The 16,687-nt window shown below is 44.7% G+C and overlaps 1 protein-coding gene across 2 annotated transcripts; it reads right to left on the reverse strand.

Moving 5' to 3' along the window:
* Positions 1–3,530: 3,530 nt before the first annotated feature.
* Positions 3,531–13,938, reverse strand: dlk2 (delta-like 2 homolog (Drosophila)). 2 transcript variants are annotated; one of them, XM_026356684.1, is made up of 7 exons: positions 13,767–13,938; positions 11,605–11,993; positions 9,704–9,809; positions 5,503–5,560; positions 5,280–5,410; positions 5,047–5,191; positions 3,531–4,967 (listed from the first exon to the last, which is right to left on the reverse strand). In XM_026356684.1, exons 3-7 carry the CDS (start codon positions 9,786–9,788, stop codon positions 4,295–4,297), a joined length of 1,092 nt encoding a protein of 363 aa, XP_026212469.1. In that variant the 5' UTR covers positions 9,789–9,809; positions 11,605–11,993; positions 13,767–13,938; the 3' UTR covers positions 3,531–4,294. The 2 variants fall into 2 exon arrangements, with proteins under 2 accessions (XP_026212469.1, XP_026212468.1); XM_026356683.1 differs by lacking the exons at positions 9,704–9,809; positions 11,605–11,993; positions 13,767–13,938 and having other exon boundaries at positions 5,503–7,762.
* Between the last annotated feature and the right edge of the window lie 2,749 nt (positions 13,939–16,687).

Genomic DNA, 16,687 nt, shown 5'->3' on the forward strand with positions numbered 1-16,687 from the left:
AGATCAGTTGGATAATGCTGTTCAAACCTACTCAGGAGCAATGATAGAAGTGAGTTTATCATACAAACACAGGCCTAAATGACAACCTTCTCTGTCCCCAGTTTGATCACTTGTCACCTCAAAACAAATTACACTGTACTATATGTGTGTGAGAGTCCACCAGGTACCCTCACTCTGTTTCACCTGATCTGATTGATTTGTATTTAGGAAGTGAGAGGGAGGTGTGTGAAGAAGGTTCAGCTTGGTGCTTGGAGAGTGGTTCACAGCATGTGGCTTTTTCTGTTTCCCCTGGTCCTACAAGCTTGAAGTCTATGCTCAGCAGTGAGAGTGTTTTTCTAACAGAACGAGGTTCTCCCTTTTACAGAGAAACACTAAGACAAACAAAGACCAAACCAGTCGTAACAAAACCCAAAACCCAACCCGGCATAAAGAGGTAGATGTGGTGTTGAAGGTGTGGAGGTGGATCAGTTTGTCAGAGGAGACTCTGTAGAAGGACAGGGTCCCAGCAGGACAGTCCACATACACTGATACTCTGTAAGAGACAGAGGAGGAGGAGGAGACTGACATTTTCGGTTATTGTGAAAGAAAGCATAACTGTGAATATCACACAGTCCAGACTCCAGGACTGATCGTTCCATCCGATCCTGCAGTCAGCAGCATTTCCTCTCCTTCTGATTCTTCTGAAACTCACTGATATATCAACCGCAGTCGTAGTTTTCTGTTTACCGTGTTTGTTTTGATTGAGAGTTGACAAAAAAAAAAATCTAATGAGAGAACAAGACACAATCCAGCTGCAGTTATTAATCTATCATCAGTTTGATGAGGACTCATGACATCAGGGATTTGAATGAGTGATGTGACAGTTTGAAGATGTTTGAATGTTACTGTTTTGTTTTTATCCATCTCATTAAAGACACACTCACACTTCCTCAGACCTGGTCTCAACCATCGGACTCGGCCAGGCTCCACCCTGAAAGGAGGTGGGGGGTCAGAGCAGCGCATTCTCTGTCAGCATCAAAGATGGACCTTACACATCTTCATGTGAGTGTGTTACTCTATTACCTCTACCATGTTACCATCTCATATAGTAAGTTCCCAAGAACTACACAAAATCTACTGTTAATAATAATTAGGCTAGTGAGTAAACGTGACAGTTCTGCAAGTTGGTGCTTGTTGAACAGGCCTATCTGTTGATCTCCAAAATGGATTTCCACTCGAGCAGACAGCAGCTTCACTCAAGATTAGTACCAGCAACAGGACTAAAACTTGTAAAGATTTGGCTAACCTTAGCTGACATCTAAGGGTCTGATGAAAAACATGACGATGATGATGCCTAGCTGTGAATATGTCTATTACACATCTTAGTGTTACAATTTGGAGTGATGGGTTCATGCACTAGATTATTCTTACAGTTTTTCAAATGAAAAAGAACAAGCAGTGAGCTGGCTAGCAATAGTTACCAGCTAGGTAGTGTTGACTGACACCCACTGTTTATAAGTTGAATAGAATAGAATAGAGGTGTGCCATATCTGTTACAATTCCCCCCTCTGCCCCTGTCGGGTTCTTATGTTTTATTTTTGTTCTGTGTCTCACCCTCCTGCCTCCTTCCGTCAGGAATCTCTGTTTTGTTTGTTGGTTAGTTTGAATTGTTTGGTCTGCGTTTTTCGTTTTTTACTTTGTCCTGTTAGTTTTGTATGTTTGTTCCTGTTTGCCTGCCTGCCGCAGTGATTTTGGTTTGTCACTTTGTACATTTAGTTTGTCTGTTAGTTTCATGTCCGCATTAGTGTGTGGTTTTTTGTTGGTACTTTGTAGGTTGTCGTTAGAGTTTTAGTTGGCGTTTTTGCCTGTCTTTCCACAGTGTTTTTTGTTAATACTTTATTCATGCTTGTTAGTGTGACCTTTTTGTTAATTAATATATCCTTTTTGTACTTACTAGTTGGTCCCGTTAGCCCGTTCGTAACAATATCTTACCTTCCCCATTGAAACGGGCTAAATTTTTCATGATAAAAATGTCATTTTGCAATATTTGTGATATAGAATCACAATTACGTATAACCAAAAAGGCTGCAGGCGGTTGAATGAGGGAGAGATCCATACAGAACTATGCTGCATTGTTTTTAGATTAAAGTGTGCCTTAGGTCCATCTGAGAATGAAACAAACACAAAAGGTCCTAAACTGCTTTCCACCCCAGATTTCAGTTTGGGCTGTGTATAAGTTTAAGTGCTTGAGAACTTTGTTCTCCACTACTCAAGAAAGCTGCTCTCTCTGAATAATCTGGCAACTTAAGTGAATCTAGACACAGCCACATTATGTCTTCATGAATGTCATCGCAAATTTATTTGAAATATTATATTGCAGTTACATTTCCCACCCTTACCACACAATGTGAATTTGTCCTTGAATTAAAAAAACAGCAGTTTCAGTTGAGCTATGGTGTATATTTTTACACAGACATAGAGCTTTGGATTTTCCTCATTTCTTACACTGTAGTCAACTTCTGGGTGAAAAGCTTTACATGTACTTTACTTTAAGTAAGTTCACCTGCAGTGAAGAAACCTGGTTACTGGAAATCTGAACATACATGCAGCAGAGGAGTAATCTGATTTCTCCTCTACCTTCAGCTGATTTTGGAAGCACGGTTCACATATTTTAACTGTGTAGAGACGGAGAAGAGGAGATCACTTCCTGACGTGTGTTGTGAGGTGACTGACAGCGCTGTGAGAGAGACACAGACAGACACAGCTCAAACTGTCTGAATCAAAGAAACAATCTGTGAAAAGTGACGAATTCAGACGTCTATGGGAACTTTGTGTTGGTCTCAGTTTTAGTTGGACATTATTTTAAATCGTGGCAGCATCTCTCCATGTGGTGATCTCCGTTTTCATCCAGCTGCTCTTCTCAGCTGATAGTAGTAGAGCAGTGAGTGTCTGCAAATGACACTCACCACCTGAACATGATCTCTGGTAAAGAGCTGTTTGGAAACCTGGTTACATGTTTACATGGCAGAGTGATCGATGTTCTCCAGGAAAAATCTACCTGGAGAAATCAGGTTTCTCTAATCCACTACCCCGATTACAGAAACAAGGTTCTTGTTTACATGACGCTTAAGAAATAAGGTTACTCAAGAAAGCAGACTGTAACCTGGTTACTTGAGGGCAGGTAAACATAATGACTGACTACTTGTAGTTATAATAACAGAGACGTGAAAAATCATAGGTCTATTCTTTATTCTTTAATAATAAAATCAACATTTTAAATGATGAACAGGTTCATAATTCCTGACCTGAGAATTTGTACTGTACAGTGTGGACTCTCCAGTCCAGCAGACAGCAGCTTCACTTGTGTGTCAGTGAACCTTCTGATCTGTCACCATGTCAACACACTCAGGAGGGATCTGATTGGCTACTGCAGGTCATGTGGTTATCCAGAGGCGAGCAGAGGGAAGCAGGTTCCCCCTGATCAGGTTAGTCAGCAGCACATCCCTCTGAGGTGGACTCTGTAACATCAGTCAGGACCTGATTGTTGTGGAAGTCCAGAGGAAGTCGACACTCATCCAGACCGTCAAAGATGAACACAACCCGGAACTCTTCAAACCTGCAGATTCCTTTGGTTTCAGCAAAGAAGTGATGACGGGGGATTCCCCCCTCTGTATCCAGACCACCTCTCTCCTGACATACAGACTCTGATCAAATCGGTGGGATTTACCAGGTTAAAGAACAGGTTCAGTCAGGAACCTGGATCAGCACTGACACTGGTCTTTCCTGCCATGAACTGATCCTCTCCCAAAGCCTCTTGGTTTCAGTTCATCGGATCTTCTCCTGCCTTGAAACAGAGTTTTGTGGGCCAGTTCAGATCTGGACCTGACTGCAGCATCATCAGAGAAGCTCAAAGCACGTGCTGCTCAGAGAAATATTTCAGCACACTTTTGCAGGTTGAGGTTGACGTCGAGTTGATAAAAAGCACCTGGCGGAACCGTCACAACGTTTCCCACATTTTACATTGAATTCTTTCTAAACTCGACATAAATGCAGAAGCCTCATGACTCCTGCAAACTCCATCGACAGATTCGATTCCTGAAATGTAATAAACACTGTAAAACCCGTCACTGAGGCTGAAACGTGGTTTTACTCCACCTTGACCCATGTCTCAGACTAAACCAGCGCACAAAGTCAGTTCTCGGTGTCTCTGACCCCTGACCTCTGACCCTGCTCTGTGCACGGAGTGGGGGGGGGGGGTGTTGAACCAGTGGACGAACCTGCTGGGTAAGAGAGCCTGTCCTCTCTTGCTCTCCCGCTACATGACCACCGTGTTGAGTTTCTTCTTCTCTGGTTCTGCAGCGTTCAGGAAGTGACACTCGTCTTGCTGCGCTCGCTGGACGCTCGTCTGTCCTCGTTGTGATGAAGATGACGACCAGCAGGGGGCCGTTCCACAGTTCCTGCAGTGACCCTGCAGTACGAGGGCAGCGGTCAGCACCACCGCCCCCAGCGTCAGCCCCGCCAGCACCAGCAGGAGGATGAGCTGCATCTCCGACAGGCGGGCGGTGCTGCGCTCGCTCACCGTCACCTTCAACGGACGGTCGCCATGGTGACTGCTGTTACCGGTAGTCCTCGGGGGTTTTCCGACGTCCCCCAGCGGCGTCTCACAGCTGGTTCCGGTGAAGCCCGGTCGACAGATGCAACGGAAGCCGCCGGCGCGGTCGAGGCAGCGGCCGGCGTTGAGGCACGGCCTGCTGGCGCAGTCGTCCACGTTAACGGTGCAAAAGCGTCCGGTGAAGCCGGTGGGGCAGAGACACGAGAAGCGGTTGGTGCCGTCCAGGCAGGTGGCGCCGTTAGCACACGGCTTCATCACACAGTCGTCCACGTCGGTCTCACAGCGCGGCCCGGTAAAGCCTGCGAGACAGCGACACGTCAGCTCGGCTGCAAAACCATCAGCGTCCTCACACAGACCGCCATTCTTACAGGGAGTCCTGGACAGGTAAGAGGAAGACACAGGTGAGACACTGTGGTGGGCGTCAGGGGTTTAATCAGTAAAACATGGCTCCAGACCTCCTCTGGTGACAGGGTCCGGTCTTCAGCTGACAGTCTTTGCCGTGAAAACCTGCAGGACACAGACAGGTGTAGTCCCCGCTGTCCTCCATCACACAGGTAGCTCCGTTGTGACACGGCTGCTGCTCCGAGCACACTAACAGGTCTGAAACCCAAAACCAAAAAGAGTTTAGAGAAGGAAACTGTAAGGCCTGAGGCTCAAATCTGATCATGACAAACGAAAGGTTTCCGACCTTTGTCACAGAAGCGGCCCCCCCAGCCCGGCTCACAGCTGCACTGCCACGGCTGCTGACAGGACCCGTGCAGACAGCCGGGCGTCGGCACACAGCGCTCACACTGCTCCCCGTCCCAGCCAGGGTCACATCTGCAGACAGGGAAGGACAAGGGGACGTGTGGATCGGGGGACTGATCGGAGATAACCCGTGTTACTGATCAGGCGACTGATGTTTGTCTCACCTGCAGACTCCGAACTCATCACAGCGGCTGTTGGTGATGTTACAGCTGCAGTCGCTTTCTGCAGGAGGAGGAAGAAGAACGGGGCACATCAGAGACAGGAAGCAGATAAAATAAAAGCAGTAGAGTCTTTGAGAGCAGTGCATTGTGGGAGGATTATATGATATGATTATATGCTGCCTGAGCCTATTCACATCAGGGTCTGGATCCTCGGGGAGGAGCTGTGTGTGTGTTTTTACTGTGTCCACTGTGTGGTTCAGCTGTTGGGACATTTGGAGTGTTTTAAGTCTCTGGTGAGACATTAGCTGCAGACAGTTTGACCCGTGACCCCTGACGGTCGCTGAGCCGCGTGGCGCTGGGGGGACAGCTGGTAACGAACTGCTGCTGCAACTGATTCAAGTAAAACAAAACAGATTTAGATTTAGAGATTGATTGTCATATGTACACTTACACCGTACAATGCTATTCTTATTTGCAGTCCCTCGTTCCACAGTAGTAAATTTACAGTAAAGTATTTAAAACGTGTATGTTAACAGTATGTACAGTATATATTACAGCCCTGTGCATATGTGTATTCTAGCCTATTGACAATATTAGCAAAGATTGCACTAATACAAAACGTGGGACCAGTCTCCACCGGGGAAAGTGAAGTTTTTGTCCTCCTCACGTTGTTCAGGTTGAACCTCGTTGGTTTCGGGGAAACGTGACATAATTCTAGTATCTAACTGCAGCTGTTTGTCTCATTGTTTCATGACTCCCTTAAGAATGGGATGGACAATCTGTGACAACGGCCGGTAGGACAGACTTCACAACATGTGGATCCGACGTAAATCACCAGCAGAACATGGGTTTAACATTCCCGCCCAGGTTTCTGTGAGATACAGGATCACGTTTGGATGAGTCTCTAAATGGACTCTTTCTTAGCAACAATTCTCCAGATTCCTTTGTGACTTAAACAGGCTGTGTCTTTGTCTGGTCTGATCTGAGTTACAAGCACAAATATTTGCTCCCTGTTTATCCTGCAGACCCTGACCTTTGACCTCTAAGTGGCTCCGGATGCAGGTGAACTGAAGCTGAAGTGGATCGAGTGTCGGCAGGAATGTGGGAGGATTGTTTTCAAAGGGAGCCAACAGGCTCGTCGTCCACTTGGCAGCTCTGGGATGAAGCGGGAACGCCGGCCGAGTCTCACATGACTCCAACAACAGCTGGGAGGTGCTAAGTGTTATGCGAGAAGAGACGGACACCAGCAAGCAGTGGGTTAATCTGACAGCTGGGAGGACCCTGATTAAGGTAGAACAATGAGCTGCTGAACGCCTCTGCTGATGTGCATCCACACGATGACTTACTGAGTCCTGTTTACAGTTCCTGAAGTGAACAGAGCAGTTCGGAAGAGCTGGTTCAACTACGAGACAGTTGTCACACAGACACATTTTAATTTTGTTCTAATAAAATATTAAATAAGAAAAGACTTTTTTCTCTGAGTCACCAAACGTCTCTCGTTACCTTTTTATCAACATGAGCTGAAACTGTGGGTTTCATGAAGCACCTGGAACTGCTGGACTCATCCTAGCTCAGCAGTCACCAGATACTGTTTGTCAGCTGCCACATGTCCTCAGACTTGCTGCATCCCTCTCCCCACCTCATACTCGGACTCCCACACACCTCACCTCTTCCTCTTCCTCAATGCCCTCTTTGATAAAGTGACTCTCGGACCCCCTCTTTATCTGGGGACTCTAAATTGTCCATACGTGTTATGATGGATGGATGGATGCTGCTGTGTGGTCGTCGTCTGAGAGCAGAGGGGAAATGGAGGACAGAGAGAACTGACGAAGGACGGAAGGAACTGATGGAGAGAACAGACGGAGAACGTCTGATGAACTTTCTACTACATAACTTGTAGGACAGTGTCTTGGTCCAGCTGCCACGTTCCGTTTGCCAGGTAAACCTGTTTGTCTTTAGGTCGTTTGCTGAATCTACCTGTTCTCTGTTTTAACCCCTGAATGTACCAGAACGCCTCAGTTAATAAATGATGATTAAAAAGAGGAAATAACACTGACACCTAAAGGGCAAAATTGATCACTTCAGAGTAGAAAATGTTGTAGGAATTAAGGGAACAGCCCTCTCCTGGCTTAGGTCCTATTTGACTGATCGTTATCAGTATGTAAATCTAAATGACTATTACTCCACATGCTTTCCAGTGGAGTTTGGTGTTCCACAGGGTTTAGTTTTAGGCCCACTGCTTTTTTCCCTCTACATGCTTCCTCTGGGCAACATTATCCGTAAGCATGGTATTAGGGACAGGGACAATCTCATTTCATGATTCATACACATTCACTGTTAATGTACTGTTCTTTGGTTGTGTAAAGCTGCTTTGTGACAATGTCAATTGTAAAAAGCGCTCTACAAATAAAATTTAATTGAATATTAACTTTCATTGTTATACTGAGATCAAACAGCTTAATAAAGTTGAGCAATGTGTAAAGGATATACGAGACTGGATGCTAATTAACTTCCTTTTGCTTAATCCTGATACAACAGAAGTACTAGTTATAGGATCATCTGCAGCTAGAAGCAAGATGTTAGATCACACCGTAACTCTAGATGACCTTTCTGTTACATCTAGTGCAACAGTAAAAGACCTTGGTGTGATTCTAGATTCCAGTCTTTCATTTGAAGCTCATGTAGATAATATCACCAGGACAGCTTTCTTTCACCTCAGAAATATTGCCAAGATGAGGAATATTTTGTCACTAAATGATGCAGAAAAATTAGTCCATGCTTACATCACCTCTAGGTTGGACTACTGTAATGCCTTACTGTCTGGCTGTTCAACCAGGTGCATAAACAAGCTTCAGTTAGTTCAGAATGCAGCAGCGAGAGTCCTCACTAGAACCAGAAGATACGATCACATCACGCCTATCTTATCTACACTTCATTGGCTCCCTGTGAAATTTCACATTGATTTTAAAATACTACTTCTGACATTTAAAGCATTAAAAGGTCTTATGCCGCAGTATCTAAGTGAACTGCTAGTGTCTTATGATCCACCACGCCTACTTCTATCAAAGGATGCTGGCTGCCTGTCAGTACCTCGTATTATGAAAACTACAGCTGGGGGCAGAGCTTTTTCTTACAAAGCCCCAAAGTTATGGAACAGCCTTCCAAATAGGGTTTGGGACTCAGACACAGTCTCAGTGTTTAAGTCTAGGCTGAAAACCTACCTATTTAGTCAAGCATTTGAGTAAATAGATTTGGGAAGGACTCATGGACGTAGAGCATTATGGTGAACTGGTATGTTTAGATGCTGTCTTCCCCACTCTCATTGATCACATAGGTTTGTTGACAGTGAAGGGTTTGGTTGCTCTACATCCCAGGGAGCCCTCATGTCTGTGTTTCCTTCTGGCCCACCCTTTTAGTTAGGCTGTCATAGTTAGTTGATAGTCCAGGAATGGAGCAAGTCTGCCTGCAATAACTAACTGGACTCCACATTAACTTAAAGACATTAACTGTTATACTGGACTGCCTGCTGCCTAACACAGCATGTAATCACCCATATGAGGATGGGTTCCCTGTTGAGTCTGGTTCCTCTCAAGGTTTCTTCCTGTTGCCTTCTCAGGAAGTTTTTCTTGCCACCGTGGCCCTCGGCTTGCTCATCAGGGACAATCTGATTATTATGATTCATACACATTCACTGTTCATGTACTGTTCTTTGGTTGTGTAAAGCTGCTTTGTGACAATGTCAATTGTAAAAAGCGCTCTACAAATAAAATTGAATTGAATCACTGGGTTTATCTGAGTCCATGTTGAAAACAAACTGAAGTTTGTTCAGTCGTCTTCTTCGTCTTTCTTGGTGAGACCATAAGATCCAGCTCAGAGACTGGAAAGGACATGGTTAGCCTAGCTTAGCACAAAGACCACCTGCAACTAAACCACACACACAGATATGCTTTAGTAGAAAAGTCGTGAGAGGATTGTTCATGTTGTCACACACTACTAATGTTGTGAAGTAAAATATTACTATTAAATATAAGAAAATAAGACGTGAATTCAGAAGCATGTGAATAATTCCCAGAACTGTTTTCAGATTCATTTTTGTTCTCCTCTCTTGTTGCTTTGTGTGAACCCCACCATGCTAATCTTTAAATCAGCAGTTTGTTGAATGAAGTTGGGTTTGTGCAGAGAGTTAACTGTCATGTGAACTTACCTTGTCCTGCGCAGGACGGGACGACGAAGACAAAGTGGACGCAGCAGCTCAGCAGCAGTATGGCTGCATCTCTACCTGCAGACATGTCGGCTGCAGCGCGGGCAACCTGAAACACAAGACAGAAATGGTGACGGACCTGGAAGCAGTTCCTAAGCGTTAGATAAACTCTTTCTGAAAGGAGATATGGAGACAGTGTCGTCTTCAGCTGAGTGTCCCTAGATGTCATCGCCTCTATCAAAGGCCTGAACCAGGTGTGAAACAGATACATCAGAGCTGCTGGGCCGTAAACACCTTTGTATGAACTGTAACCTGCATCATTCACCATCGGACCAGTCTTATAAGTTCTACAGTGGAAGACATTTAAACCGAGACTGAGACCGAAACCACCAGACACAGTCACAGTAAAACTCTGAACCAGGCCTCAGACCACGTCTTTGTCCCTGTGGAAACTCAGTCAAGATGTGTGTTCAGGTTTAAATTCTGAGATCAAATGTGAAACCGGATCAGACTGTGACCTGGCAGTCTTTGATGTGGGACATTTCATACACGCCTGAATCGCGACCTCTGACCTTCAAGGTCGGAGGCTTTCTGCCTCGTCACTCTGAGAATTCATGTCAACGCGAAACCGTTCTCTACACGTGAGACTCCCTGGTAGGACTACCTGCCGCTGTCTCCTGTCCAGTTTCCAGAATGTTTGTTCAGAGCTTTCCCTGCTTTATTTCCTCCTGTTTAAAACTGCCCTGGATTCTGGACCAGCCTCTCACCGGTCACCTGTTTTTGGACTGAATATGTTTTTGGTTGTTTCATCAGTACTCTGCAGGATGTTGCAGTATTTTGAGGATCTTTTTTCAGTAGATTAAAGTATAATTATATGTATTTATATATATTCCACCCGTCAGTGAGTCTGACGGAGCTCCGTGCTCACGTTTCAGTGAATCTGCAGGTTGATCTGTTTCTTCCAGGAACTGACAGGCGAATAGGGGGGAGTGCTCTCTGAGAGGAGTGTGAAGAGGAGCTGAGACGTGCGGCCACAGACTACATGTCCCAGCTTCCCCCTCATTTCAGATTAAATTTATCCAGTAAAAAATAAACTGAACTGTTAGCTGACCCCGAAATCTTGTTGAGGTTTGTCTAAAAATCTGTTTTATTCTAGTTTGTGTTTGACGTCTGTGGAGAATAAAGCTTCCTCTGACTCTCACAAAGAAAATGTGGATTTGGAGCTGAACAGGAGGAATCGCTGAATCGTGCACAGTAAAACTCTTCTGCTTCTGTCTCTGGTGAGTTGTTTGATTTTCGCTCCATTGGGCAGTTTGTCCCTGCTGAGCCTGGTTCCCTGTGGGACACGTCACCTGCAGATTCTGCTGATGTTTAACCCCTTCATACCCAGGACTGAACCACAGTGTGGGTCTAGCAGCTCTGTTTGTACTGCCTGTTGCTGCTCTAACAAACGCGTCACGTTTCAACATTACAGAAATGTTAGGTCCGAAATTTAGAATTTTAGATCCCTGTAAATTTTGCTAACTGTCCCGTCATGATACTTTTATTATCTGAACCTTAAGATGCACAGAGAACAAACTAACGCCACAGTGTGACCAAACCAAACACATCCATCCTGCATCTGATCAGACCTAATACATTTGGGTCGCTCTAAAAGCTGTGGTGTGACAACATGAACCAGCTTCTCAAGACTTTTCTACTAAAGCTTATCCGTGTTTGTGGTTTTGTTGCAGGGGGTCTTTGTGCTAAGCTAGGCTAACCATCTCCTGTCCAGGTTCTGAGCTGGATCTTATGGTCTCACTCAGAAGATTAAGACGATAATTGAATAAACCTTCAGACTGCTCCTTTAACTTGAAGCCACATCACCTGGACCTGCAGTGCAGTTTCCAGCTTCCTGTTCCTACCTTTTGCTCCCTGCTGGAGCTGCTTATTCCCTCGTCGTCTGGCTGCAGGTTTTCTCCTCAGCTCTCCTGCTGTTTTCTGCCTTCCGACCTCTTCGTGTGCTTCGTGTTTTCCTCTCTGTCCGTCTCCTCTTCCTGCTGCCGGCTTCAGTCTGTTCAGCCTGTTGCTGTAGCGACGGACCCTCAGGTTGCTCTGCCCACACACTCGACTGGCAGGCGACGGCGGGAAACAACAAGCTGGATCATTTTTCCAGAGATTACAGCGACAAACACAACCTCCGCGAAGACAGGAACCGACATGCCTGGATTACTGAGTGTGTGTGTGTGACCGAGGATCTTCCTGACTCACATACCACAGCACACACACACGTTTCCTGCAGCGAGTGTTGTTCCTGAGGAAGAGAAGAATGAGGCGAGTGTGTGTGTGTGTGTTTGTGAAAGGATGGCAACAGGTGGCCAATTTAATGCTCCAACATGTACTCACACACGTACGTTTGTCTTTCTATAGCTGTGAGGACACTCATTGACACAATGCATTCCCTACCTCCTCCCCTCCAACCCCCACTGTTGCTCTGACCCCGAACTAAACCTGGTTCTAACCTGAGCCCTGAAACAGCGCTTTGACAAAATGTCCCCAGAATGATGTGTCCATAAAGACATGTCTCTAAAAGACACAGAACCACAGTGGTGTGGTTCTGCTTATCAGGATGTGGGATGAATGCAGGAAAATCAGACACGTACATGTGCAGAAAAGTGGAGTGGGATTTTTTGACTATTTCTCAGAGAAACCGTGAAACTGAAAAAAAAATCCTGCAGGATTCAGAAAACGACTCCAGCAGCTCCAGATAACAGGCTCATTATTCTGCCCACAGTCTGACGTCTACCTGCTGATTCTCCACTCAGACGAGTCCCTGAGATGCTGCTCTGATAAAACATAACAGGAGCGATGGAGACGAAAGAAGCCAAGGCAGAGAGGGAGAGCGGCTCTTTACATTTTCTGTCTGTCGGTGGATTTTGCCTTCAGCACAAACGCAGTCGGTAGAAACGTGTGCAGGGACCGCTGCTGCACCAGGGTTCACTTTCGAACAGCACACTTGTTCATTCTTATTGCTGTTTCTACTCACTGTTGCTCCAGTCGGCCAACTGTGACATGAACTTGACATATTGATGGTGTAGTTAGAAATTTGTCCAACTAAGAGAGTTCTAATCGTAATTTCACTTTCTCTGACAAATTGAATTGATAAAGTGTAGAAATATTCAGTTGATTCATCCTTTAGTCAATCAAGCGGAAAAATCTGCTGCTATTTTACTTTTAATTGTTTTTTTAAAGCACTAAATTTCCTGTTGATGTTTTCTTTGGGTTGTAAACATCACATCGGACTTTAAATGCAGCTGCAGCGCCGATTCACTGTGTTTTAGTCGAGTCTAAGAGAAATAATAAAGACAGACTTAGTGAACTTTTTTAGTTTGTTTCCTCCGGCAGAGCTTTTGTCACTAGTAGAAGAAGAAAATAATCCACTTACAGGAGCACCGACTCCACCCTACAGTGGGGTCAGTTGCTGCCATGGCAACAGAGGAGGAGGAAGCTGGTCGCCGTGGACACAAGGGAGATGTGGATTCAGTGGCGACCATAACGTTTCATCTGAAACTTAAATGTCCCCTCACGTTAATGTTTTATGTGTTTTATCACAGACAGAGTTCGGCAGGGGTCAAAGGTTAAATTTTAGATTGAGTCACAGCTGCGACGTGTTTGGTCCAATGAGGTTTTTTTTTTACTGGATGAACGTGGAGAAGTCGCTGCTGCTTCTCATTTACACACACACACACACACACACACACACACACACACACACACACACACACACCAATGGCAGAGCCACAATGAGGCTGACCTGACTCAGCGGGGGCAAGTTGGGGATCAGAGTCCTGCCGAAAGACACTTCAGCATTTGACAGGAGGAGCCAGGAATCGAACTGTCGATTTATGTTTATGTTTACTCACATTAGACAGATACAACCTACAGTCTCACATGAGTAAAGGCACTGTAACATTTTCATCTGCTAAAGGAAAAATTAGGAATAAAATAATTCCTGTAGGTTGGCACAATAAAGACGAGTAATTAAAGTGAAGAAGAGGACGTTTTAAACAAACAGGTGAGTTCTTACCTTCAGTATCATCTGTCTCAAACCTCGTTCCTGCTGCCGTCAACACACACTGTTCCTCTGCAGCTTCTTCTACAGACTGTGTTTGTGTTTGAAACTGCAGACACAAAACAGGGACACTCCCCTCGACCCACCGCCCTTCACGGGGTACGACCCCGACAAGAGGAGGAACTGGTTGGTCTCCTCTGCTGGTAGATTAACATTGATCAGAGGAAAATCAGAGCTGACACACGTCCGCTCCGTCAGGTGTGAATAAACGCCATCAGACAGTTTGGACACTTTCACAGCTCAAGCTAAATCTGTGGGTTGTTGTCAACAGGCTGCTGTCGAGTTTGAGCAGGTTTAAAACCGAAACACTGCAAATGATCCTGTTGTCTCCAAGCTTTGATTCTCTGCAGAAACATTACAGGTCTACTCAATCACATGTCTGTGTCGAGACTTTCCCTAGACCAAGACGAGTCAAGTCTAAACAGCCCAGAGAAAATCTGAGTCAAACAATCATAAGTAAAGAAAGTAATTTCTGAAGAAATTAGTGGGGGAGCTGAACTGTTGCCAAAAAGACACCGACCGCTTAGAAGCTGCTGACCGATAAGTTATCTTGTATAACAAGTTCTTATGTAAAAGAACATTAAGAAAAGTTAATAAAGAGGAAGAGTTGACAGGTGGGAAAAGTTGTCAAACTGAAAAAAAGTTCACAAAGATTAAAAGTTGAGCATAAGGAAAAGTTGACAAAAATAAAACATAAACCAGTGAAAAACAAGATTAGACTGTAAATGATCAAGTAACAGGAATTTTAACATTTCATATGCTTTTTGTTTGAAATTCTAGTGAACTGCACTCTGTCATATACTAGCATTTTGCTAACTGGTGCTAATACTTTGAATAATCAAGCCACTTTAAGCCTTTCCTTTTACATTTTAGGTATGAGGGCTTTTTATTGTAAATATTGTGTTATTAAAGTTGTTAGGAAGCTGAACGATAAAAGCTGAATAAAATAAAAGTTAAAAACGTGAAAAGTAAAGTCGAACACGTCGCCTAACGTAGATACAAGTTTAGAAAGTTTCAACGTGTTTCTACAACAAAGCGTTGAGGACTAGTTAATGACCAAACCATGGCTTTAGTTTGGGAGCTGACAGCTCTCAAGCTCACTAACTAATAAAGAGAAGAAACTGCCTTACTGAGTCCAAACAGACCAGTTGACTTGGAAACATCTGTTAGACTGAGACAAGTTTTAGTACAAGACACTGTAAAGGAGACGTCTTTAATGAGTCTGTAGAAAAACAGACAAAGCTGAGTCAGACCCCAAACTGGACTGACATCTGAGTCAAGACCCCCACTAGACTGCGGAGTTGGTCGTTAGCAGGACATTAGCAGGCATTGCACTGTTTTTTTTTTTTTTTACATAATGAATTTCTGTGGGTGGTGTAGTGGTTAACATTGTCACCTCACAGCAACAAGGGCCTAACCACCACCATGTCCTCCTCATGTCTGGTTTCTCTCTGGTTACTCCAGAGTTCTCCCATTGTCCAAACACAGTCAGGTTAATTGATGACTCTAAATTGTCCATACTTAGATACATATCATCAGTATGATTATGATGTTTTTATGTTTGTTCTCAATAAAGACATGAAAGATGGATGGAATTTCTCTGTTGTTTTTGAGACTCGGTTAGTAACTGTCCTGATTCTCCCTGGAATGTTTTTGCCTGCAGCAAGTTTTTCAGCCCTGAAGGAAGCACATTTCTTTTCTCTCTCTCTCTAAATCCTTCTTGTTGACGATCTCACTTGTCCAGGACTCCGTCCTCTATCTGATCCTCCACTTAGATCTGTTATGTACCAGCAGGCCCACTCCTTCCGTCTGCTAGTCTCTGCATGTTCCTGTTTGTTGAAGAGCTTCTGTAACTGATTCAGATCAGGAAATGCCTGACGTCGTGGCACGCTGAGACTCGTCCTCACCTGGAACAAAATGGATCTTTTTAAAAGAAGCAATAGCCTGATCCTGACAGACGACATGCAGGGAAAACATTTATTTTACTGCAGTGAAAATGTCCTAATATTTCTCTGGTTTCTGCTCAAGAACCTGTATAAATACTTGTCATGTCTTTACATAACTGTTGACCTCCATTAATAAACCATACACCCAGACATTAAATTTACAGTACGTAGGCCTTTACTTCTGACAGATTGCAAATCAGAATGAGCATATTTATAGGACCTGACTGTGAAACATCTGACTGAAGATACCTGCGTTCCTCCAATTTAGCTCATTTGGTGTTTTGATGATGGTGAAAAATGTTGAGCACGTTTAGCTGGGAATCAAACCTCTGACTCCACATTTGGTCTACTACCTGAACCACAGCTTCCCCTGTGGTCATTGTGATCATCACCCCAGAGGGATATCAGAGCCACAATGATGTCTCTTAAGACCTTCTTAACAACCTTTACGATCTACCAATCAGTGATCAATAATCTGCTAATCACTTGAGATTTTTTGCAGGTTTTTGTTTTTTCCAGGTTTAAGGAACAGCACCACTCTGGTTCAGTTTCCTGGTTGGGAACTTCGGCTCAGATCGTTCTCTGATGGGGTTTGGAAGCTAAATCTGAGCCTAAGAGGAGGTGTGTGTGTTTGGTGTGGGAGGTTGGGGGGTGTTGAGGGGTTGACGAGGGGTTAACCTGCTGAATGAAATGTAGCAGGAGCAGCTGGGAGCCTCCTGAGTACAACCACCTGCCACACAATGGCTCCCTGTTTATCCAGGGAGAAGAATGGAAGGGGGGCAGCCTTGACCCCTCCCTCTCCACAGCAACTGAGGACACCCCCCTCCACCACCACCACTCCCCATTTTAACACTGAGATGGGGGCATCACAGAGTTTAAAAGATTTCTTTTGTTTGTTTAGTCCCTTCTCTAGCTCCCTTGTTTCCTGCA

Source organism: Anabas testudineus, chromosome 15 (genome assembly GCF_900324465.2).
Source record: "Anabas testudineus chromosome 15, fAnaTes1.2, whole genome shotgun sequence".
NCBI classification, from domain to species: Eukaryota; Metazoa; Chordata; class Actinopteri; order Anabantiformes; family Anabantidae; genus Anabas; species Anabas testudineus.